Source organism: Ictalurus punctatus, chromosome 23 (genome assembly GCF_001660625.3).
Source record: "Ictalurus punctatus breed USDA103 chromosome 23, Coco_2.0, whole genome shotgun sequence".
NCBI classification, from domain to species: domain Eukaryota; kingdom Metazoa; phylum Chordata; class Actinopteri; order Siluriformes; family Ictaluridae; genus Ictalurus; species Ictalurus punctatus.
This window is the reverse complement of record NC_030438.2, coordinates 13,615,195-13,641,455: the sequence shown is the minus strand read 5'-3', so window position 1 is coordinate 13,641,455 and position 26,261 is coordinate 13,615,195. Positions and strand designations below refer to the sequence as shown.

General features: G+C 40.7%; 1 protein-coding gene across 2 annotated transcripts; it reads right to left on the bottom strand.

Moving 5' to 3' along the window:
• Window positions 1–258: 258 nt before the first annotated feature.
• Window positions 259–25,410, bottom strand: stx17 (syntaxin 17). 2 transcript variants are annotated; one of them, XM_017453251.3, is made up of 8 exons: window positions 25,291–25,410; window positions 24,361–24,577; window positions 21,926–21,991; window positions 13,471–13,690; window positions 13,275–13,387; window positions 13,138–13,188; window positions 8,545–8,631; window positions 259–2,828 (listed from the first exon to the last, which is right to left on the bottom strand). In XM_017453251.3, exons 2-8 carry the CDS (start codon window positions 24,517–24,519, stop codon window positions 2,595–2,597), a joined length of 930 nt encoding a protein of 309 aa, XP_017308740.1. In that variant the 5' UTR covers window positions 24,520–24,577; window positions 25,291–25,410; the 3' UTR covers window positions 259–2,594. The 2 variants fall into 2 exon arrangements, with proteins under 2 accessions (XP_017308740.1, XP_017308741.1); XM_017453252.3 differs by lacking the exon at window positions 25,291–25,410 and adding an exon at window positions 24,973–25,059.
• Window positions 25,411–26,261: the final 851 nt, after the last annotated feature.

Below are 26,261 nucleotides of genomic sequence, written 5' to 3'. Positions count from 1 at the left end.
GGGCTTCCCCAAATATCCCAAAAAAACATAACCCCAGCTTGGGGTCATTAGATGTTTCAAATGTCAAAAAAATGAAAAATAAGTTAAATAAAAAGGATCTCATGCTGACAGAGAGACTTGTCTCCATACATACTTCTTACTAAATATAAACTATAAACTTATATTAATAATGTATTATTATTGTTATTATTATTATGATCTTAGCATCCAGCCACTCTGCACATTAAAGATACAAACAAACTCCAGCCAGCACCGAGCTGTAAACAATTCCATTTTATTCTCCGCTAAATACAAGGATCGATAAAAAGCCAAAAAGGTCATTGTTCAGTTTTTCCCCCGGTTCCTACAGGACTTTAATCAAATAACATTGAAATTTTGTTTGTGCTTGAGGAGACCCCACTGTGAATTGATTTCTGTATTAGATTTGGCTTCTTGGTGGCCTTCGTCATCAAAGCCCTAAAGCAGCTTCACGTCAAGCTTTTAAGCTCCAGAGTTCGGCGAGATCCTCGTCAGTCATATGATCTGAACGTTTTGACAAAATTGCACTGTGGAAAATATTCAAAACAGAGTTGAGATCTGAACATTGGGGGTAAAAAAAAAAAAGCTACGGTGGTGGAATCGAGAGTGGAGTCTGCGTCTCATCAATATCCTAAATCAATCAGTACAGAATAAAACACACCAAAAAAGAGAAGAAGAAAAAATCAACGATGGGGTGTTGGTGTGCATGCTGACGCACCAAGAGGAGTGGTCTTTTCCAATAACAGCATATTGCATAGTTTGTTCTACTTATACCGCAGCACTTGACCAACGATTTCACATTTCAATTTATTATTGAATGTTATTTTATCCATTTATACTTACTTTTTTTTTTTCTCTACGAGACAAGTTAGTTATCATTTACATTATAGCAGCTATAAAATGTCGTTCCCTCACCAGTCTCTCTTTCTAAAAGTTTTTCTCTCTCCGGAAGTTAATAAGACCCAAAAAACCCCACAGCTCGTCATGTCACAAAGGAGTCATGAAGACTTTCCTGTAGCGGGAAAACGTCCTGACTGTTACAAAGCGCCGACACTGGAGCCTCGTTCCGTAAATAGTGTCTCCGTCGATCTTTTATAGACTGTTACCACCGCAGACGTGTAACCATACTAACGTGTGACTTCTACCAGAAATAACACGATGCTGATTCACCGTTTCGAAGATGTAAATATGTAAAAATCGACTTAAAAACACTGATTAGTACGTCAAATTTCTGTACTTGGACGGCAAAACTCCTTAGTATTCGTAAATAGAGCAAGAATTAAAAAAATCCAAATCCCAGCATGAACATTACTGAACACGGTTTAATTCATTTTCCAGAACTTTCTACATGGCTCAATAGACTTAAGCTTAAACAGATTGGATGGTCTCGGCATTAACGACTGGGTTTAAACAAACGACAGTAGCTTAGATTTGACTTTTCAACTGTAATAAATTTGTATAATGTTACATCCCGATTCTGAACACTCTGAAACAATGTTAGTTACCCACCCGCATTATTTACACAATTTTACTGCAATGCTAAACGTGTTATAAACAATGCTGTTACTTATCATTTGGTGTAAATTTGACATGTCTGGAGGTTGTTGATGTCTTTCTTGCGAAATCTGTGTAAGCACATTTCACACTTTAAATACTGCGGAGTTCAAGCGTATGTTCGGACCCTGTGTGAAGACCGGCTCTGTAGTGCGAGTCCATTTAAATAAATATTGTGATTAGGCCTGTCACTAACGTAAAACTGATGATTAACAATGTAACTGCTGACTTTATGCCACATATATCCATAACTGTAGTGTAATAATGCACAGTCGTCGCTCAACTGATTTAGGAATAGCTATTCGTATGCAAATTGAACTTCTGTTTATGTTTGTTGGTTGTTTATTTGTTTGTTTTTTTTTGGACATGAAACTGTATTACAGCAGAAATGTAAAGTCAAGTAATGTAACATTCTCTTCATCTACAAGTTTTTTAGTAAAAAATGGCTACGTTACAAGTTCAATAAGAAAACCGTTGCAAATAGTTCACAGGTCAAAACTTTTCACTGAGAAGAGTTAAAATATGGTGTTACCGTGATTTAATCTGATTTAAACAAACGGATGATTTAATCGTAACTCAAAAATCGTGACAGGCCTACTTGTGATTATTTGACTATTATTGTCGTATCATATTTGCCTGATTTTAGCGAATGATTCCTTGCTCATAGCCACACACTTCAGTGTACAATTTGTGTTGCACTCGAGCTCATCAGTCATAACTCCAACACCAATGACACCCTGGTGATCTCTGACGTCTGCGAACTGGACAACCTCGATCAATAAAAGACCTCTGATATTTTTTTTTTTTTACCTCGGCCATATGGCACAGTCACGTCAATAACGCAGATATTATATACTATTACACACTCTTTGGAAATGGTTGTTTTGGTGCAAAAACAGTCTATTCAAGGCAACTGAGTTGAGAGAGGAGCATTAATACTCTTAAGTGTAGTATAAATACCAGCGTTGAGGTGATTGAAACGTGTCGGTACAGGATTCCGCTCTCCCTACCAAAAGCAGGTGTCATTGCACATGCTCGTGTCCCTGCTTAGTGTCGAGTCGTTGAAGCTGCGACTCCACTCTCTCTTTCTTCTTGCGTTGGACGAGGTTTCCTCCAGCGAAGCCGAGCAAGCCTCCTCCCACTGCGGCTGCCACGCCGGCCACTTTAAATCCCGCCAGCAATCCGAGTGGACCGGCCAAGACGGTGCCAATCACTGCACCTGCTACAGGCAACACTGCCAGGCTCGAACGCGCTGCCTACACACACAAACGCAGGGGCGCCATTAGATTAAAGTGTATAGTAGTGTACACCATAGTCAGTCCACTACTTTTTTAATTCAAAAACTTAATCAAGAATGCATTACTTTTCATTTGAGAAATCCTTGTATAGAATTTAAATATGAATATTGTTTTAATTTTTTTATTTACTGATATGACTCCATACAGCTCATCCACATTGAATCCACAGGCAATGCCTGGATATTCCTGAGACGGCATTAATTGTAGTCTCTCATGCATGATATTGCCTCGACGTTAGTGTAGAATGACAAAATCTTATTTTTAGTCATTTATCTTGAGCTTTATCTTGGTTCTGGAATCTATCCCAGGAACACCGGGTGTGAGGCAGGAACACACCAATGCACACACACATTCATACGCTCATTTATACTTAGGGGCAATTTAAGATTCTTCAAACCACGGACTTGTTTGTGGGAGGAAACCCACAGAGACACTGACAGAACGTGTGAAACTATGCACTGATGATATCCTGAGCTAGGAAATCTTATTTTCTAAACTATATTCGGAGAAATATTGTATACGTTGTTATTTCTTCCGATTGAACGTAATAACAGCTATTGGGATCATTCAGATTTCTGAACCAGCAAAGGCTCATTATAGGCAATCAGGTTTGTGTAGGTGTGTGTGTGCGTGGTTTTTAGGTGTAGCCATCAATGACAGTCTGTCAAAAACTATAGCTGAAGACTTATGGGTTGTTTTTTTTTTGTGTGTGTGTGTGTGTGTGTGTGTGCGCATGTACACTATATCTCACTCAATAAAGTAAGGTTGAATTGGATGGCTGAAGATCAAACCTGAGCTGCTACATTAAGTGATATCGGGTGAAAGGAGAAAACGATCAGCCAAAACACTAATTAGAATGAGGATATAACACACACACACACACACACACACACACACACACACACACACACAGCTAATTTCATCCATGTTTAACTTTAAGGCAGAGGCACCCATGAAATGGCACCTTTATTCTCCTCTCATCTTTTCATCTCACCATCTTCAGAAGCACCTAATTACCAACACCACCAGTGTAGAGAGAGAGAGAGAGAGAGAGAGAGAGAGAGAGAGAGAGAGAGAGAGAGAGGGGAAGGAAACGAGAGAGGAAGAGAGAGAGAGGAAAAGCAGAACTACGTACGAATGACCTGATGAGCCATGATGCAACTCTGACACCCCTTTTCCACTGACACTGACTATAGCGTGCTGTTTCAGGAAATATCCGGTAAACCTTTAACAGCCGAGCCATTATGCAATCAGATGTATCAGATATGAGGGTTTCCTAATGCATGACACAAATATCACATGTAGAAGATTTCACAAGCTGCTGCTAACTCTACTGCTTTGAGAACATAATCAGACCGTATTTCACTACACAGGCTACACAGCTACTAGTCCAAGCTCAAAACTGGACTATTCCAACACACTGCTCTCGGGCCGCCCAGCCAGTGCCATCAAACCCCTTCAGATGATTCAGAATGCAGCAGCACGCCTTATCTTCAACCAGCGCAGAAGAACCCATGTCACGTCCCTCTTCATCTCCCTCCCACTGGCTTCCTTTAGCTGATCGCATCAAATTCAAGCCCTTGATGCTCACGTATAAGACCTTGTCTGGAACAGCAACCCCCTACCTCAACACTCCCCTTCAAGTTTATGTTCCCTCACGCAACCTGCGACTGGTGCCTGGTAGTGCCTCCTGGGCGAGGCATGAGGTCCCTTTCCAGAACCTTCAAACTGACTGTCCCTCAGTGGTGGAATAAACTTCCAACCTCAATCCGGACAGCAGAATCTGTCACTATCTCCAAAAAACGGGTAAAGACCCACCTCTTCCGTGAACACCAAACTACTGCATCAGTGGAAAAGAGCTCTTTTCTAAAAAGTGAGCTACAATCGTGTGAAAAAATAACTACACCCCATGGAAATTGTTGGCTTTTTTGACATATTTTATAGAAGCAAACATTTGATCGTCTTTGAAACAGTGCCTATTAATAAAGTTGATATACCAGAAAAAAAACACAAGGAATATTAGCTTTTTATTAGCAGTATCTCACAAAAGTCAGTGCACCCCTCACATTTTTGTAAATATTTGATTATATCTTTTAATGTGACAACACTGAAGAAATGACACTTTGCTACAATGTAAAGTAGAGAGTGTACAGCTTGTGTAACAGTGTAAATTTGCTGTCCCCTCAAAATAACTCAACACACAGCCATTAATGTCTAAACCGCTGGCAACAAAAGTGAGTACACCCCTAAGTGAAAATGTCCAAATTGGGCCCAAAGTGTCGATATTTTGTGTGGCCAGCATTATTTTCCAGCACTGCCTTAACCCTCTTGGGGTTGGAGTTCACCAGAGCTTCACAGGTTGCCACTGGAGTCCTCTTCCACTCCATGATGACATCACGGAACTGGTGGATGTTAGAGACCTTGTGCTCCTCCACCTTCCGTTTGAGGATGCCCCACAGATGCTCAATGGGGTTTAGTCCATCACCTTCACCCTCAGCTTCTTTAGCAAGGCAGTGGTCGTCTTGGAGGTGCGTTTTTTGATCGTTATCATGCTGGAATACTGCCCTGCGGCCCAGTCTCCGAAAGGAGGGGATCATACTCTGCTTCAGTATGTCACAGTACTTGTTGGTATTCATGTTTCCCTCAATGAACTGTAGCTCCCCAGTGCCGGCAGCACTCATGCAGCCCCAGACCATGACACTCACACCACCATGCTTGACTGTAGGCGAGACACACTTGTCTTTGTACTCCTCACCTGGTTGCTGCCACACACGCTTGACACCATCTGAACAAATTAGGTTATTTTGGACTCATCAGACCACAGGACATGGTTCCAGTAATCCATGTCCTTACTCTGCTTGTCTTCAGCAAGCTGTTTGCGGGCTTTCTTGTGCATCATCTGTAGAAGAGGCTTCCTTCTGGGATGACAGCCACGCAGACCAATTTGATGCAGTGTGCGGCGTATGGTCTGAGCACTGACAGGCTGACCCCCCCACCCCTTCAACCTCTGCAGCAATGCTGGCAGCACTCATACGTCTATTTCCCAAACACAACCTCTGGATATGACGCTGAGCACATGCACTCAACTTCTTTGGTCGACCATGGCGAGGCCTGTTCTGAGTGGAACCTGTCTGTTAAACCGCTGTATGGTCTTGGCCACCGTGCTGCAGCTCAGTGTCAGGGTCTTGGCAATCTTCTTTTAGCCTAGGCCATCTTTATGTAGAGCAACAATTCTTTTTTTCAGATCCTCAGAGAGTTCTTTGCCATGAGGTGCCATGTTGAACTCCTAGTGACCAGTATGAGGGCGTGATAGCAATGACACCAAACTGAACACACCTGCTCCCCATTCACACCTGAGACCTTGTAACACTAACAAGTCACATGACACCGGGGAGGGAAAATGGCTAATTGGGCCCAATTTGGACATTTTCACTTAGGGGTGTACTCACTTTTGTTGCCAGCGGTTTAGACATTAATGGCTGTGTGTTGAGTTATTTTGACAGCAAATTTACACTGTTACACAAGCTGTACACTCTCTACTTTACATTGTAGCAAAGTGTCATTTCTTCACTGTTGTCACATGAAAAGATATAATCAAATATTTATAAAAAATGTGAGGGGTGTACACACTTTTGTGAGATACTGTAAATAGAAGTGATATACTTTTGTGGTAAAAAGTAAGTACACCCTTGGCATCAAAAGCTAGTATTGCCCCCTTTGGCAGAAATAACTACTTCTAGGCGTTTTGCATAATTGTCCACCAAGCTTGCTGGAATTTGTGACCGCTCTTCCATGCAATATTCTTTCAGTTGTAAGATGTTCGAGAGTTTTCTTGCATGTACTGCCCATTTCCACATTTCAATAGGATTCAAATCCGGGCTTTGACTAGGCCATTCCATAACCCTCCATTTCTTCTTCTTGCACCATTCCTTGGTGGATTTGCTGGTGTACTAAGGATCATTATCCTGTTGAAAGGTCACTTTCGGACAGATGGCCTCAGATTATCTTCAAGCACTCTTTGATATTATGCAGAATTCATAGTTGAATCAATTAATGCAAGCTGTCCAGACCTTGAGGGAGAGAAGCCATCCCAAACCATAACAATTCCACCACCGTGCTTCACAGATGGTATGAGGTGCTTCTCCTGAAAAGCCATTTTTGGTCTGCGCCAAAGATGTCTGCTGTTAATGTGGCCAAACAGCACTATCTTTGATTCGCCTGTCCAGAGCACATTATTCCAAAAGGCCTGGTTTTTGCCTATATGCTCATTGGCAAACTGTAGTCTTACAATGGATTTTTCCTGGCACGCCTCCCATGCAGGTCAAATTCATGCAATCTCTCTGATTGTAGAAGCATGCACTTTGATACCAACAGTTACAAGAATTACTAACAGATCCTATGATTAAATTTTGGGGTTCTTTGAGACTTCTTTTTGAATCAGACGGTCTGCTCTTGGACTGAATTTGCTGGGTCGTCCAGTCCTGGCAAAAGTAGTAGTTGTTTGAAATCTGCGCCATTATTTTCCTTACAGTGGAAGGATGTATTTCAAATAATTTGGAGTTCTTTTTAAATCCCTTGCCAGACTCATAGCCATCCACAACCTTTTTTCTGAAGGCCTTATAGAACTCCTCAGATCTTGGCATGATGACACCACACACCTCAATAGCAAAGGGAACACCAGAAACTAGATATGAGAAGGGTATAAATAAAACAGATTCCACCTGTACTCCCTGAGCAGGTTCTAATCACTGACACCCAATATTGAACACCTGATTCTAATTTTATGGATTTGAAGGTGTGATAAATGTAGGGGTGTACTTACTTTTTCCATGTGACTGATCTGTTTTTTGTTCATTTAAATTATTATTATTATCATGAAAATTATTACAAAATGTTAATTTTGTAATGTGAGATGTAAAAAAATCTGTATCACCTTTATTAATAGGCACTGTTTTATAAGAAGATCAAATGTTTGTTGGCTTTTATGACATATTTGGACTAGCAATTTCCATGGGGTGTACTTATTTTTTCACATGACTGTATATAGGGTGTGGGCGTGTGTGTGCATATACCTCCTCCTGTTCCTTTCAGCTGAGCCAGAAGTGAAGCCACTTTAAACACACAACTGAAACACAGTACTTAATGGAACCACATCAACTCTGTACACCGACATATTTCAGTTCTAACTGGATCAATACAACACACACACACACACACTATATACTTCAGTTCTAACTCTCCTCTTCTCACTGTTCTTACAACTCCAGTGTGTGTGTGTGTGTGTGTGTGTGTGTGTGTGTGTGTGTGTGTGTGCACGCATGTGTATTGAACCCCCAGCTGGAGCTCAAAAGCAGTCTTTAGACACTCTTTTCCACCCTTTAGACCTCTGTTCACTCGCACAGTCACACACTCATCGACTCTCTGCGAGAGGCCAACACAACACACATCGATTCCCTTGGCTGCACGCCTTTTACCAACCCCGCGAACCCTCTCTGCCTTCGTCTCCCCCCGTTCTCCGCTCCTCCCGCCCTCTTCCGCCCTCCTTATGCTCTTAATTGCCACTTCCTTGCACGCCGGTGTGGATCGATGACCCGATGGAGTTGCTAGGCCTTGGCTGAAGCAGGGGGCTGAAGTGAGATCGATCCCCCAGCGGGAGTTGCCTCTCTCTCCTCACCTTCCCCAGGCTGCGTGTTCCCTCCTCCACGTTAGTCGACGCTGCACTAACGTTGGCCTCGATGCTGTCGATCTTCTCCTGCTGAGCCTGAGACGAGACGGTAGAAGACAAAGTTATGGACTTCGGAAATGCAAACAAATCTCATGCATGTTTCTCACACACTCCATCCCATACATACAAGCAATTATCTAACAGAAACATTAACATTAGGCTAAAGCCTATAGATGGGTGTTTTATATTAAAATATAAAATATTACACCTTATATGCATGTATATTGCATGCATATTACATACAAACACACACACACACACACACATATATATATATATATATATATATATATATATATATATATATATATATATATATATATACACACACATACACACACATATACAATTATATATATATACACACACATACACATACATACACACACACACACACACACACACATATATATACATATACATACGTATGTATATATATTTTTTTAATCTTATAACGATAGACAGTATGCTTTGCATATGCTATAAATGACACCCCCAAATTTAAAAATGTCATTAATAAATTTTTTTTAATTTTTTATTTATTTATTTATTTTTTTTAAGTATTTCTTTTGGAAGGCTGACTCATCTTATGAGAATAAAATGTGTACCTTTACTGGACATTATACCACAGCACTGTCGAAATTCTGGATTGTGATTGGTCATTGGTGTTTCATTTTCTATAACTTAGCTCTGGTAGGGTCGAGTATGGCAGTTCTAGCAAAATCTCAAAGTCTAATTATCAGATTATTAAAAAAAACACACACACACAATTTAACAAATAAAAAAAAAAAACATGTAATCATTGATATTGTTAAGCTTTCTATAAGGAGAGGGTTATATAACACAAATGGAAGGACTCAGTGCTTTGTATGGGGAAGTCTTCAGGAAAGGGGAATTTTAGTTATCTGGTTTCTTGATAAACTGCATGGGACTAAGGTGCAGGAACTAAATTATTTGTTCCTCGGATATTCCACAACATTAAATAGAACTATAAAAGGATAGGTACGGCACGTCGTTCTTTACTAAATATAATCTGTAGTATCAGAGACCTTGTTTTTGGTAAACATAGTTCATAATATAAATAATGAATTTCTGGCTGGTAACAGTAACTACGCTTAACGTCAGGCCACTTTATTTAGTAATTTATTACTTATTCCACATAGCTTTTTGTTTAATGGTTTGAGAATGGCATGTTCATAGGGACACTATGCACAAAAAATATATTTCATGTAGCGCCAATACGAGTATCAGTGTTACTGACATACAGAAAACATTATCGCATTGTAATTCATCCCAATATCAGAACCATATCGTCCTATCACCCAGCACGACTTATGACTAATATACATCAATAATTTATACAAATTAGAATGAACCACAGGGGCTTTTCCCTCCTGACACATCTGTTTAACCTCAGTCTGCACTAAACCCAGGTCTGACCCATAACACACTTAACAAAGCCACAGCGATATCACTCGCCGATCTCCCCCTCCTGCCCCATCACACACAGCTTGGCCCTGCTCTCACACCCACACCCCACAGACACACCACCAGCAGTGTGTGTGTGTGTGTGTTGGGGCAGGAGGGGGGACTGGAGGGGCCAGGGGGCTGGGAGTCGGTCAGAAACCTTATGAAATATTCAAAGAGTGGCAGCTGTCTCTCTGTCTCAATCAGCGTGAGCTCAGAGTAATCGCTGCACACAGAAACCACACACTCACAGTGTGTGTGTAGTGTTAAATCTGAATTAATTTGCCATCCTGCAATCCTTTATTTTATGCCTTTATTTGTGCTGTGTGTGCATGTGTGTGTGTGTGTTTTCAACTATTTCAGAACTAATTGAAAGTATGTATTTGATAGAGGCATCTTTTAGAGATGTGTCTTCAGGTAATTTCCAGAATGGATCAGATTATATCAGCACCCAGCCAAATGTGTGTGTGTGTGTGTGTGTGAGTGTGTGTATATTTAAACACACACACACACACGCGCCACAGTATTTCTCCTGATCTCTGCCCCTCATAATCTGCATACAAGTCTTTTAAGGTATTTTCCACCCGAGTATGTGTTTTTGTGTGTGTGCTGTACCCAGTGTTGCTGTCAGTCAGCACAGAGCCTTTACCCATGGGGGGGGTGTGACACTCAGGGAGCGCTATTTACCGATGCAAAGCTTATGTTTGCGGTCAGACACACACTTTTTCCAACATCCTACACCCTCAACACACACACACACACACACACACCTGGAAGTGTAAAAGAAACCTGCAGACGCATCAGAAATTCACACACCCATGTGTACACACACAAACACCCACCTGTTCTGTCAAGAAAACGCAAATAGAAAAGAAAAAAAAATCTGAAACAGATTGGCTAAGATGACTCTTTTATGGAAATGAGGTAGAGAAAATGGCCTTTAACTAAACGCATCTCGTGTACAGCGCACTTTATTTTCACATATAACTCAATCTTAAAAAATGACCAAAGTATTTGCACTGAAAGTGATATTTCATACGGTGATGCTTGAAAGTTTGTGAACCCTTTAGAAGTCATTTTCTATATATCTATAAACCACCAACATCCCAGAGTTGAAGCTGTTCTGTACTGAGGAATGACCTAAACGTGTCAACGTGACCAAGTCGAAGCGCAGGTCAACTGATCAACAGTTACCGGAAGCGTTCAGTTGCAGTTATTGCTACACAAGGGGGTCAAAACCGATACTGTTCACATACTTTTGATATTCACGGATATTTAATACTGGATCATTTTCCTCAATAAATAAATAAATGACCAAATATGATATTTTTGTCTCATTTGTTTAACTGGGTTTAACCAGGTAGCACCTATAATTATTATCTTACACCCTACGTAGTGAGCGTACACAGTGTAGAGGAAGCCATTTGAGATTGAACCATTCTGAAACGTGAACGTTTTAATAATACAAAAATAATAACTGCATGATTTGGCCTTTTCTGGGTCTTCCTTCCTTATGAAAAATATACATGCGATATAAACTCCCAATGTATGATCATCTAATGTTCACCCTGTGTCACAATTGCAGTCAAATATGAACCATTATAAACATTTCAAGTGCTTAGTGAGACTTAGCAGACCTTATTAAACTAATTACACCGATCTCTATGAACTCTTCCTTTCTTCCTCTCGTAGTCTCTTAGGACCATGCACTAATCAGCACCGTCTGCTCTCAACCTGGAGAGACACCCAGGAGAAGACTGAAACACACACACACACACACACACACAAACACACACCCCTCCAGGGTGCACTTTCGGCTCTATATGTCTGAGCTATTTTGTGTTTGTTTTACAGCTTTCCTGAACAACTCAGTGACACGCACATATTTATTCGTAAATCGTTCTCAAGAGCATTTACACAAGAGATGTGCGATTCTTACTATCATGTTGCTTGAATACTTCCCCCCCACCCCCCAAAGAGGGACTCAAAAAAGGTTATACATTCATGAAAATCCAAAAAAAAAACATTGTTATCTAACGACAGCCCCTGAGATGCGAACCTCGACTGATCGGCTTCAAATCCTACAACTGCCGACGAGTTACTGCAATTTTATATACGGATTCCGCCGACACTGTTTAACGGCTTATTCATTTCAGTGACTTAACGGGAATTTTGCTGTTAATTTCACGTTAATGAAATAACATGAATCTGTAGATTCAGAAGTTCATTTTGAACAAAAGAAATGGCACCCTGTAAAAGCTTGTTCACGGTTTAGGCGTCAGTTTGTTGTTTTCGGCTCTCTGAGAGCTTAACCTTTTATGGAGTTTTGTGGGTGTCGCTGAATGCAAATCAGCTGCTCCCTGAACGCGCTCGGTAATTTACGGCCGATCGGCGTGCACATCGTGAGTATGAAGAAAATCAGAGTTACCGGGAATTTTAGCGGAAATGTTTAGTTCGGTTTGGCTTACAAAAGCGCGTACAACGACTTTACTATGAGGCTGATACATGAGACTCGATAGATGTAAATTCGAACGTAAAATCTCTCATCTTTAATCTATTATCTTTAATGCAAAATGACTAAGCTACTGAATCGAAACGGTTACTTTTTACAGTAATCATTCTGACTTTACACAGAAAACAGAGCAGCTTTATTTTCCTGAAGGCTGGCCAATATAGAGCTTCAACTTTAACAGAGCATGTACGGTGTGTGTGTGTGTGTGTGTGTGTGTACACGTGGGTGATAATGGCGAGTAGATCGTCCAGATTCTCATTAATCCTTGCTGGTTAGCGCATGGCTGACGGACTGTCACTGACGTCTGTGTCTCTGCTCCATCACACACACACACACACACACACACACACGCGCGCGCGCACACACGTGCCCACTTTGATGGGATCAATACCTTCTTGTTGGCTCTCAGAAGACAAGAGGCTGTCTGTCTGACAGCTCCTGCTAACCCTTAACGTTTCTGTCACTACATTTTATCAAACCCTTCACACACACACAGACACACACACACTAAAACACACACTTTAAAAAATACTGACACGCAGTTTAGAGGAACTGATACTCACATGCACGAGGGAGCAGAACTCATTCACTAACCCATTGAGCTCCAATAGATCCTGAGGAAACACACACACACAACCTCATTACACTGAGACATAGATGTTACTGCGTTTTCCACAGTCTGTATGTGTGTATTCTGCACCTCTTCTAACGAGTCCCAGGATTCCGCGGCGTTCTGTTCAGCTGGAATGGCGGGTAAATGAACTTGGAACTGAGTGACAGGTGACTCGGCCCCGCCCACATCTTCTTCTTCACCTGAAAAATCGCACATTCCACGGCAACGTCAAAAAAAACACTGATGACATCTCCCGAACCCATAACGCACGTCACGCACGTACTATATGCTGAGTCGGAGACTGCGTGAGTGTCTGTGCTGTCGGTCTGCTCCGGGTGTGGCCCCGGGTGACTGACAGAGTCCGAATGAAGCCGCAGGAAGTCTTGAGTGGCGACCGAGGCGCGCTCTCTGATTGGCTGGACGAGTTTCTCCAGCGCAGGTGCTTCGGAACTGCGGACACGCTGACACAACTTCTCCATCTCGCGCAGGTTAGAGCGCAACTGCTGCAGAGAGAGAACAGAACAGAAGAGAATGTTAACATGCACGGTCTACCCACTTCGTCTGATTTACAGTCAGGTCCAGAAGTATTTGGACGGCAACACAATTTCATAACTTCGCCGCCGTACACCATCACGATGGATCTGAAATGAAGCGATCAAGATTGAAGTGTAGACGTTCAGCTTTAATTCAAGGGGTTTAACAAAAATAAATACTGCATTAACCTTTCAGTTTTATGTATTAAACATAATTTAAAGAGTAATATAAAATAAATGTTACGCATGCCGTGTAGCAAACTAGCTGTAATCCTTGAAAAAGCTGCTAAAATAAATTTACAGCAAACAACTAAATATATTCCAGAAGTCCCATTCATTTCTTAAACAATATTTTTAATTATTAAAATGTATTCAAAGCCCTGCATCTGGGTCAATGGATCAATTTTGGGGTCATTTTTGGTCAAATTAACCCAATGGCCCAGCAGAGGGTTACAGAAATGACCCAAACTGGGTTACATTTTTAACCCAGCACACTTTTTTACATGTAGAGAACCCATGATAACGCAGTCCCATCTCTGGAAGTGTGTTTGATGTGCTCATTTCTATTTTTTTTACGTTTCAAATGTGGTTAAATTCGGGCAAGACCAAGTCCATCAACCTCTGTTCACTCATAGTGTGCGTAATTTCGACAGACGTGTGTTCCTTTACCCTGCGTTGTGTTTTAACTAGAACGCGAACACAAGCTGGCTGGTGTCGAACAAGTGTCTTCGGTGTGTTATGCATTTTCATTTCAGCTATAGCAGGTTTAATTTCAGCTATATTCAGTGCGTTATGCATTTTAATTTCAGGTATATCAGGCAAAGGCCCTGTTTGTATTTTATGGGTTTTTAAATTTCATTGAAGTGGTTGATTATGGTGTATTTTCCCCCACAGATCTATCTTTTTACTTATTTTCTACCGTTATAGTTAGCATTGTAGGAAACATCAGTCATCTAGTTTTTATCCTCTACTGCTAATACTACTGCGTGACCCTGACACCAGCAGCAGATATTCATGAGATAATTCACAAACACTTGGACATCATCCTGAACTATGTTCCATCCTATTAAATAGCTTGTTACTACACCGATACAATGAAATGTTATAAAATGTTGTTTCACAAGTAGCTTGTAATAGCTTGCTATGTTTCCATCCACGTATTTTTTATGTGAATTTTCAGATGTCGCATATAAAATGTAATTAAAAAAAAAAAAACACTGGATGGAAACACTAGATACGAATAAAATCTGCAAAATGTGCAGAAAAAACATACGCGCTCAATTGAGGAGGACATTATTTTTATTCAATAAGACGACGTGCATAAACTACAACTGAAACACATTTACCGGATAATTTTTTTTTTTGGCGCACAGATTCTCTCTAAGGATATTTTCTTTTAGTGACTTTGTACGGTTGACGTATGATTTCAAGAGGTCTCTGATCTCACTGGTCAACTTTAGCGCTTCTAAGGTTCTTTTACACAACTTTCCAACACTGAAGCGATATAGTTCAAAGCAGCTCCAGGGTTTTTATGTTTTCCTGAAGGTGTTGTGATATCCGTGCGCGCTCAGGTGGAAACTGACATGCTTCTGCGCTTACTTTGAAGGACTACCTTAATAATAATCAAGTCTCTCCATCTGAAAAATCAGTCCCATCTCCGGAATGATAAATTACACAGATTTAAATGTGCAAATCCCTTTTTGATTTTAGGAAGATGTAGGAAAATATACTGTCCATAAACATCTACTGACCGCCGCATTAACTGCCCTTAGACATCTGGTACAGGGGAGTTTTGAGTTGATGGGCTTTCTGTTCTTTCTCAGTGAAAAGAAACGTGTTGAACGTTATGTAGGTAGACGAATATACACTACAGATGTGTTAGATAGCGATAGATAGAGTGGAAAAATAGAGGAAAAATGCTGGAGTATCCTTTTAACACATACACATGCGCACACACACACACTCCCCCAACAACATCATGGCGATCGCAGATCAATCCAACAGCCTCAGGCCAAGAAGTCAAGGGTCAACAGCAGTCCAATCAAACAGTTCCACTCTAGTGCTCTCATTAAAGCCATATGTGCACTAACACACACACACACACACACACACACACACACACACACACACACACACACACAGCGCTGTTCGATTACAAAGACATACTGTACTATACACACACATTAAGAAAATGACATATGGACAAGAATCTCAAGTAGGGGGTCGAAAGGTAAGCGCCTAATACGTGCACACGCACTCACTTTGCTTTTCATTTTTCTCGCACGTGTGCACGTGCCGAGAACTGCATCAACATCTCTCTCTCTCTCTTTCTCCAGAGAGGCACTTAAACAGTATCTTCACTATATCTGTGTGTGTCATCAGCCATCTACGCCACATACACCTACAGTGGTAGACAGAGGAAAGCTCTCTGGGGTCTCTAGAGGAAACGGCCCAGGTGCCAAGGTCACAACCAATACCAAACACACGCCCACAATCGCACTCATACACACGCACACACACACACCTTACACGCCTGTTCCCTGAGCACCTGGAACAGACTCTAAGAGACTCTAACACCGGGTTACATGCCTGTCTAGCCCATTTCGAACAGAGAAAAGGCACAAGAGTAACATCTCACACTCCAAGGAACACACCAGGGAGTTACACGCATTACCTGTCAACAGTTGCCGAAAAAGGATAACAATCTTTCTTTTACAGCAGAAGCCTGCAGACTGCACAATATAAATTAGTAATGATCAAGTGTATCGTTGATGGCTAGCACTTTAAAAAGTTTACAGTGTTTTTTTTTTTGTTTGTTTTTGTTACAGCGCATTTATAATAGGTTATAATAATTTGAAATAAATAAATAAATAAATAAAACAATGAAGGAGTAAAACATGATCGGGCGAGCCGTTATAATGAAAGAATCAAATACATGGTGCTGTAACGTGGCCAGATGCAAACATTATTATTTTCTATCTATCAGTACACCCCACAGTGTTTTATTCCTCTTATCCTGCAGCAATTTGCCAATGATTACTATTTTTTATTTATTAAAGAACACCACATTGTACTTTTTGGTTTTTCCCTTCCAATTTTAAAAGAGGTTTATTGCTATGGATGTTAGAAGTTATTGTTATGGAACATCTGTAAAACAAGTTCCTGTTAACACTTACGTTATATCAGGTATAAATAGACGCTTCCTCAGCATCTTTTTTTAGCTCATAAGACATAAAAGGAATTGTGTCGTGCTTCTGAGAATCTGCAAAGCCCTTCACGACTTTAATGGGTTGCAAAACCTCACAGTTGCATATGACCGCTAGAAAGCACAGCCATTGGAGACTCCTTCCAAAAATGCTTAATAAACATCTACTCAGTTAAAAGTAAGTGCAATCCCCCCCCGGAATGAAACACCTTCTGACCAATCAGATTAGAGAATTTTGCAGCTCTGTGGTACAAGTTAAAATACTAGATAGGTTGCATCCTCAGGAGATCACGAGTTTGAAAAGTGGCCAGGAGACCACTCTCTGTGTGGGAGGGATGACACACTCCTTCTCCACGATCACTCACAGTGACATTAGGCACTCATGGGCGTCTGTGAGCTCCTGCATGAGGAAGGGGCCGGAATGCACTTTCCTCTGAGTGTTACATAAAAAAAGGGTCATTTGTTTATCCCTCTTGAAGAACCCTCAATCAGGTTCTAGGCACAAATCCTTCCAGATTTACATGTAAATTGGCTCATCTCCCGTTTAACAGGGGGAAAAATATCACTGCTCTTTTGGTGGATTTTTGAGCTATAACTCATACCAGGTGTTACCTTTCCTGATTTCCGCCTCCAGACCGTAGTCGGGGAACCCCCATTCTCTGAGTGCTCCAGGGTTGGAGTGCGGTAAACTTGCTGCCACGTTGGGGTGATTTCCATGTTTTCAGGTCTTTTCCCTTCACAATGATGAGTCAGAAGAGAGTGCTGCTGAATGGGTGGCATTTATACCACTCGGTTATATTTCCACAGATAAAAACAAAAGAAACATTTGCGGGCTAGTGGACTAAAAACAAGTGAGACGCCGTCTCTGTCTGTGGCTTTACATTTACATTTATGGCATTTTTGGCAGACGCCCTTATCCAGAGCGACTTACATTTATCTCATTTATACAACTGAGCAGTTGAATGTTAAGGGCCCAACAGTAGTAGCTTTGCAGTGCTGGGGCTTGAAGTCCTGACCTTCTGATCAGTAACCCAGAACCTTGGACCACTGAGCCACCACTGCCCCTGCCCCTGGTTCTCACACACTCACAGCCTCAATGTCCACCACAAACATCACCAAACATTTAGCCCTTTACTCTCTACTAATGTACTCCGATGTTTTACGGCACTCCCGTGCAAAATGCGTAATGGTTGCCAGATCTGTTAATATAATTGGTGATAAATGTCATTAGATATGTCAGTGTAATATCATGTAGGGTCTATAATATTGTTATTTCGAATGATGCATGCCAGCTTTGAAAACAACAGTGAAAGCTGGGGAGTAATATAATTCAGACAAGAAAGTGTTGCAGACATCAAGTTGATAAAGGTATGTGCAAGTGTCTCAACATCAGAAGAAATTTAACAATAGGAAATCTAGACATTTAAAACTTAAAAAAAAAAAAAAAAAACTGGGGTGATGGTGTGCTGTTTCACAGACATTACTGATTTGTATCTTAAAATCAATATATCAAAAAATTATTTTTGGCCTTTATAGTCAAGGAGTCTAGACAAAAAAGTGCATCATTTCCACTAGACATAACTTAAATCTTATCTGAGTTTAATAGCTGGAGGTTATAGATGGATAGATAGATAATTTATTTTGTCCTCAAAGAGGAAATTTGTTTCCACCGTGGGTGCGTAGAACAACAAAAACAACAACATCATTCATATAAACCTTATGAGACCTTTCATAGTCAACTGTGCAGTCAAACGTGGACTCAGTAGAATTGTAGGCATCATGTGCTAAAGAGCGATATAACTGCAACTGTAAACAAATGATATATTTGTTAATTATACCAGCTAGGGGAAGCATTTATAGATTAAATAATTCAGGGTCCAGGAGTCATGGATCCATGGCGGTTGAACTATGTTCACTTCTTGTGGCACTGGGACTGGCAGTGCCATATTAGTAGCACTTGATTCCAGCAATATATAATGAAGCGTTATGGCAATGATATCATTACTTGCATTCCACTGTACTTCACTGAAAGATTATATTGGTTAAATGACCTGAAATTACTTACACTAGCCACTATAGGTAGAAAAGACTAGACTCTAGATTCATTGAGAATGCTAGCCACCCTGTCATCCCAGTGTGGTAGATGTTAACATGATCACCAATCCAGTTTGGGGATGTTTCTATTTCTAGTTCCAGCTGAGGATGCTCAGATTGTTAACTGCAACTGTAGTCCTCTTGGGCCTGTTGGAATTAAGGATCAGCCTGAAATTAAACTCCAAATACCACAGTCAGAAATGTGGCCTTGTCTCAGCAAGAGAGGCAAAAGAGCGGTGCCCAATTAAAGAGAGATAGTCACCACAGATGATGTCCTCACTGGCCGGAGGGCAGTGTGGTAGACAGAGGATCAAGAGGCACATGAAGAGCAAGTAAGACTTTAGAGCACATCAAGCAGCTGGAAATGAGGGCAGTTGCATGGTGTCTACATGCAAAATGGGTGCACCAGATCTAGTAAATTTTGGCATTGCATAGGTTGACCAAATACAGTCACTGTCAACTGTGTGTCTCAATCGCATGGCTGGACAGTCGACTAGGTCAGGATGCACTGGCCCACAACTGGCCTCTCTGTCTACTGTATGCATTTTTGACTCTAATGTTGATTCTGCCCACATTGCAAAGAATTCAGAGAGGAGACCACAGAGTCCCTTAAGAGGCTCTGAAGCCACATTGCATTTAGCCCTTTACTCTCTACTAATGTACTCCGATGTTTTGCGGCACTCCCGCACAAAATGCGCAACGGTTACCAGATCTGTTAATATAATATAATCTGTGATAAATGTCATAAGATATGGCAGCGTAATATCCTGCAGGGTCGATAATATCGTTATTTCGAACAAGCCTAATTCCAAGTAGAATTACGCAGGTCAGCTTTGAACACAACAGTGAAAACTGGGGAGTAATATAGTTCAGACATCAAGTTGATAAAGGTATGTGCAAGTGTCGTACCATCAGAAGTTAGAAGAAATTTAAAAATAGGAAATCTAGATGTTTAAAACTTTCAAATGTAACAGGGGTGATGGTGTGCTGTCTCACAGACATTACTGATTTGTATCTTAAAATCAATATATGGCTATCAAAAATGTCTAGACCTAATTGTTGGCCTTTATAGACAAGGAGTCTAGACAAACAAGTGCGTCATTTCCACTAACCATAACTTAAATCTTATCGGAGTTTAATAGCTGGAGGTTATGAGACATTCATGGTCTATTGTACGGTCAAACAAGGACTCAATAGAATTTTAGGCATCATGTGCTAAAGAGCGATATAGCTGCAGTTGTAAACAAATTATATATTTGTTAATTACACCACCTAGGGGAAGCATTTATAGATTAAATAATACAAGGCCCAGGAGTCATGGATCCATGGCGGTTGAGCTATGTTCACTTTGTTCTTGAGGCCCTGGGACTCGCAGTGCGCTAACTCACTGGAGACATAAGGATGTTCTCATGAAAGTGGTCTGAGAATGGTGCGCAATTGAAGAGAGATAGTGACCACAGATGATGCCCTCACTGGCCGGGGGGCAGTGTGGTAGACAGAGGATCAAGAGGCATGTGAAGACCAAGTGAAAGTTTAGAGCACATCAAGCAGCTGGAAATGAGGGCAGTTGCATGGTGTCTGCACGCAAAATGGGTGCACCAGATCTAGTAAAAGTTTGGCATTGCATAAAACACAAAGTTGACCAAACACAGTCACTGTCAACTGTGTGTCTCAATCGCATGGCTGGACAGTCGACTAGGTCAGGATGCACTGGCCCACAACTGGCCTCAATGTCTACTGTATGCATTTTTGACTCTAATGTTGATTCTGCCCACATTGCAAAGAATTCAGAGGGGAGACCACAGAGTCCCTTAAGTGGCTCTGAAAATTTGATTTCTGCTGCTTCTCTCACTAGTAGACAGAATGTTTTGGCAGCTACAGTTGGACGGAAAAATGTGTTACCCTCAGCCAGGTTACCCTTGGAGTGAAAAGCCCGTTGAGGACTGCCACCCAGCAGTCCAAGAGACACTGCTGAAGGCAGGAGTCCCTGATACACAGGCTTTGTATGCTATCATGTGGAAACTGTTTCATGAATGACGTGCATCGTTTGGATCCAGTTCCTGCAGTACTAGCCGTCCTACAGAGACTGCTAGACAATGGAAAGTCACCATCTGTGCTGAAGGTGTGTGTGGCGACCAACACATCACAGCACCATGAATGGTGTCTTATTGAGGGTTCATAAACTTTGTCCACCACATTCCTCCAACAGCCTGGCTTGGAATCTCACCTTTATACTGGAGTCCCTTAAGACTTTTATTAGCCCACACAGGAAGGCAAACTGAAGTAGGTTTCTCTAAAGACTGCCTTTTTCATAGCACTCAATTCAAAAGAGAGTGGGAGAACTGTATTCCTGGGTAATAACCTTGCCTTGAAAATGTGGATGGGCAGAGGATTCTGGAGCAACATGTGTGGTAAAACCTAGTCTTTCTGCCTGAAGCTACTGATCACAATAGCACTCCATGAAGAGACAGGCATTCCTAGTTATGCCCATATACTCCTCCCCTGGTGCTCCCTTGTCTAAAAAGAGGTTGGCCCACTAGGTGGTGGCCTTCTCATCTCATTGGTTTACAGGGGGGCTGATCTAAAGGTCTGCACTGATGCTACCTAGGCATCACCATTCACCTTCTTCAGATTGTACAGTCCCAGTGGCATGAATGAGTGGTCATTTCCATACACCTTTCCAGTCAGCCCTTGGTGGGGGCACATGTATTATATCAAATACTAGGTTATACACTCTTGGAATATATGCACACGTGCAATTGATAACATGAATTCAAATCATAACATGCTGTAGGTCAAACTGTGTTATAGTGCTCCAATCTGTATGATACGTGTGTGTGTGTGGTTCTGGACTGTAAGTGCATTCTGTACAGTGTGGAACAGCATATGTGGTGTGTTTATCATACCTGCACAGTGCGACTAGCATTGATGTGCTCCTGGTGCAGTCTGTCCCATTGGCTGTTTCTGTGGAACTGCAGAGTAAATCCACAATAAATCCCGGATCAGTAATCATCAATATGTTGTATGCCACGGCATTACCTACAGGAATTTTCATTTACATCCATTTATTTTGTAAACACTTTCATCTAAATGAAGCAGAATACAATCCAAGCATGGAGCTGAGCAGCAAGTGGTTCTACTACTCATGGAGCTCACAGTTTGTCTCTCGCGGGTGTGCAGTAACTGCTACGCTGTGATTTAACTTGTTAATTTTTCTGCAGGAAAAATCCACCCTGCAGACTTGCACAGTAATCATTATAATTAGCATGTGATCAACAATAGCGTCCAGGATTTATTTTGTGATGAAATTCCGAGTTTTCAGGTTTCCTCAACATACGTATTGGTCCATGTTCAATTCAGTTAATGGTTTCCTTCATTACCCACAAAGCCAATCGTGTACCAGCTGACAGTGGCACCAGTGGCAATTAGCTCTTACTTTATCTCTACATAAACGCAACCACTGCAGCAGCGCTTTAGTCCTTTAGGCTTTCCAACTCCATCTCCTCCTCATCTGTACACTCGGCTCAAACAGATCAGCTCAAAAGCTTCCACTTTCATGCTAACATCGCTATCAACACCATCAAGCCCACTCTCCCAACGTCTCAACCATAACTGGGTGTAAATGTGTCGTACAGCTACATTGCATTCTATAGATTTGAGTCCAACGCGTGCTAGCTCCACTTCTATACTGGATTTCTCATTAGTATGACACTGAGCATCACTGAAAATGTTGAGAGGTAAAAGAAGCTTGTGCTCTTTGTTTTAAGGAGATAACAGCAAAACCCTGATTGTTATCCCTTATTTGGGGGGTTGTTGTATTTTTCTTCCTCCTATTAACTGCATTAACAATTTGCAAAATGCAGACTTCTCATGGGAATAACTGAATCAACTGTGGATGTTTCCTAGTATTTTGATATTGTGATAAGACAGAGAAAAAAAACATATTAAGCCATGTTATATGTTATTATGACATATTTGAGCACCAAATGCCATTGAATTAACTAAACACTGGTAATAGTATAATATTTCTTAATAAAGTTGTGAAAGTTGAGAATTTGGGAGCATCGGATAAACCCAGAGCACGAGGCTGGTCTGATGAGGCATTAGTTTGGATTTTGGAGTTTGGAGTCACATGGCTTGTGATACAAACTGCTGCTTCGTTGCTTGCTGGTGTGAAAGCAGAATGTGGAAAATAAAATGTAAGCACAACTTTAGGAATTTAATTATGTTCATCCTGTTATCTGCATTTTGGATGATGTCACACTCTTCTTCGTTGTCCACAAACAGGTGCATCTAAAAAAATTAGAACATCGTGGAAAAGTTCATTTTTCCCCGTAATTTAATTAAAAAAATTCACCTAAAGTGAAATATTTCAAGCCTTTTTTTGTTTTAATCTCGATGATTACGGCTTACAGCTCATGAAAATCAAAAATCCAGTATCTTAAAATGTTCGAATACTCCTCCAAAGGTTTCCTGAGCCTTTAATCTCTCAGTCTGGTTCAGTATACATAACCACAATCCTGGGTAAGATGGAAGTAAATGTTACATTTCATTTGGAAATCAAGGTCCCAGAGTGTGGAGGAAGAGTGGAGAGGCACAGAGTCAAAGTTGTCAAGTCGAGAGTCAATGCAGTGTCTACCAGGAGATTTTAGAGCACTTCATGCTTCCATCAGCTGACAAACTTTATGGAGATGATTTCCTTTTCTAGCAGGACTTGGCACCTGCCCACAGTGCCAAAACTACTAGTAACTGGTTTTCTGACCATGGGATTACTGTGCTTGATTGACCAGCCAACTTGTCTGACCTGAACCCCATAGAGAATCTACGAGAGACACCAGACACAACAATACACACGAGCTGAACACCACTATCAAAGTCACCTGGGTTTCCAGAACACCTCAGCAGTGCCACAGGCTGATTACCTCCATGCCACGCCACACTGATGCAGTAATTCATGCAAAAGGATTAAAGCACTGACAGAGTATTGAGTGCATAAATTAACATACTTTTCAGAAGGTCGACATTTCTGTATTATAAATTCTTTATACTAATATTTTGAGATACTGGATTTTTGATTTCCATGAGCTGAAAGCCGTAATCATCAAGATTAAAACATAAAAAGGGCTTTAAATATTGCACATTATATGTAATTAATCTAGAATATATGAAAATTCCACTTTTTGAATGAAATTACGGAAAAAATTACTTTTGCACAATATACATTTTTTTGAGATGCACCTGTATATGCATATGTCTAATAAAATGCCCATACTTCTCTCCTTTCCACTCAAGAGCAATGTCCATGTGCTTTATATGTCTGTAAGTGTGTGTGTGTGCGTGCCTTCTCTATGTTATGCTGGTGCTTATGAAGGCGCTCCAGATCAGTGGGAATCACCACTTTAATGAACTTCTGGATGGGCGCTTCCAGACGCCGCAGCGTCAGCTTGCCCTCCTCATCTGCCATGGTTCGATCTCTCCGAAAGGTCACGGGTTCAATCATAAACTCATCCTAGGCGTATAGTGTGGATTGATGCCCTGATTGATCGAGGATTGATGCCCTGAAAGAAGGAAGACAAGTATCAACAACTTGACAATGAAACTATCAGGCTTGAGCATTAGAATAAGAATTTTATTCCCTTTATAGGCAGCTGCATTCATGATTTCAAATCCGTAATGCTCTACTAACTTGCCATGTTTCTAAAAACTATAAACTTATGTTTCTCTCGTCTGTCCTTTGTATAATTTGTATTTGTGTAATTGGACAATCTGTGCTTCAGTCTATTTGCTTTCAGTTTCTCTTTCAAATGCAGTTTTGCGGCCTAGTTGGATTATTGATGTTTAAACTAATTTTAACTTTTCACTAAATTATTTTTAAAAATAATAATAATTCACGCATTACGCTATTAAACATCTCAATGAGTGTAAAAACAACAACAACAACAACAAAAAACACCTTTATAACACCTGACTATAACCCAGCTGTTCTTATACAGTTGACTAGAGACGGTTGCTTTCACAAAGGCTAAGGCTAAAGGCTAAATCCTAAACACCTCACAGACTGCACTAGATAGGGCGTACAGTTCATTAGTTTACATCCGATACATAGTGCGCTTATATAGGGAGTAGGGAGGCGTTTAGGATTCGCACACTAAGTCAGGCTAGCTAGTTAGAAAGCTCAGAGCTTCAGACCGAAGAGACTGTAACTAAAGACGAAAAACATTCATTCGCTTGTTGACAGCTCCTCACAGAATCCTGAAATACTTTTTCTCACCTAAAAAAACGTTTCGGTGTAAAAAGCTTTAAAGCTGATTATGTTTTTGCTCTTCGTCAAAAACTTTCTGTTTGTAAATAGGTTTTTTTTCCCCCTTCTCTTCTTCCTTGTGCATCACTCAAATCTGTCCGTCCTAGAAACAAGTCGCAAAGTGGAACCAAAGAAGCGAGGACTGTTTTTTTTTGTTGTTGTTGTTGTTGTCGTTTTGTTTGTTTTTTGTTGTTTGTTTTTTTCAGGACATAAGTTAATCTAATTAGGTTAATGTTTACTAATAGCTTGATAGTACAAATTAGTAGGGGTATTTATGTGTTTATGTAAAATGTTTTTTCTATTTATTCCAAACGGTTGATGCACAATTAAATGTACATAAATTAGGGATGCACCGAAATGAAAATTCTTGGCCGAAGCCGAATATAATGAAAAACTTGGCCGAAGGCCAAACACCGAACACGTTTTTTCCATTTATTTTGCCATTTTTTCACCATTGCATAAATTTAATAGTCAAAATGTGCTTTCTACTATTTTGTCTTGCTTTTCAAAGAAAAAAAAATCAATTACAAAAACTACAATTTCAAAATATTTATTTAACACTGAACATTTTTTTTTTCATTACAGCAGGCATAGGCTACCAACAAGGCACGATATAACTTTAAATAAATAAATTAGTAAAATAAAAATATTTGTATGTGGTCATCTTTGAGCCCCCCTTGAATAGCCTATGTTAGGCCTATAACTGACTGCTGAAACAATGTAACACTCCGAAGCCTACAACAAAAAAGTGCATTCAAAAGTGCATTGACAAGAGTGCAGCAAATGGTTCTATTTGGTTCTATTCGGCTGATTATATTGGGGATATATACCGCTTGCGTCCCTGTACACCTCGCAGAGTATTATAGTAGATATAGTATAGTTAGATACGTTGTTAATGTTATGTTCCTTGATGGATTTAGTTAGTTTAAACTATAGATTAG

Coding starts and splice junctions, on each gene's coding strand:
- stx17 (XM_017453251.3), bottom strand. CDS start 24,519: ATGATTGAACCCGTGACCTTTCGGAGAGATCGAACCATGGCAGATGAG. Junction 13,388..13,470: donor AGTCTCCGACTCAGCATATA/GTACGTGCGTGA, acceptor GCGATTTTTCAG/GTGAAGAAGAAGATGTGGGC. Junction 2,829..8,544: donor GAACACGCAGCCTGGGGAAG/GTGAGGAGAGAG, acceptor TTGTGTGTGTAG/GCAGCGCGTTCGAGCCTGGC.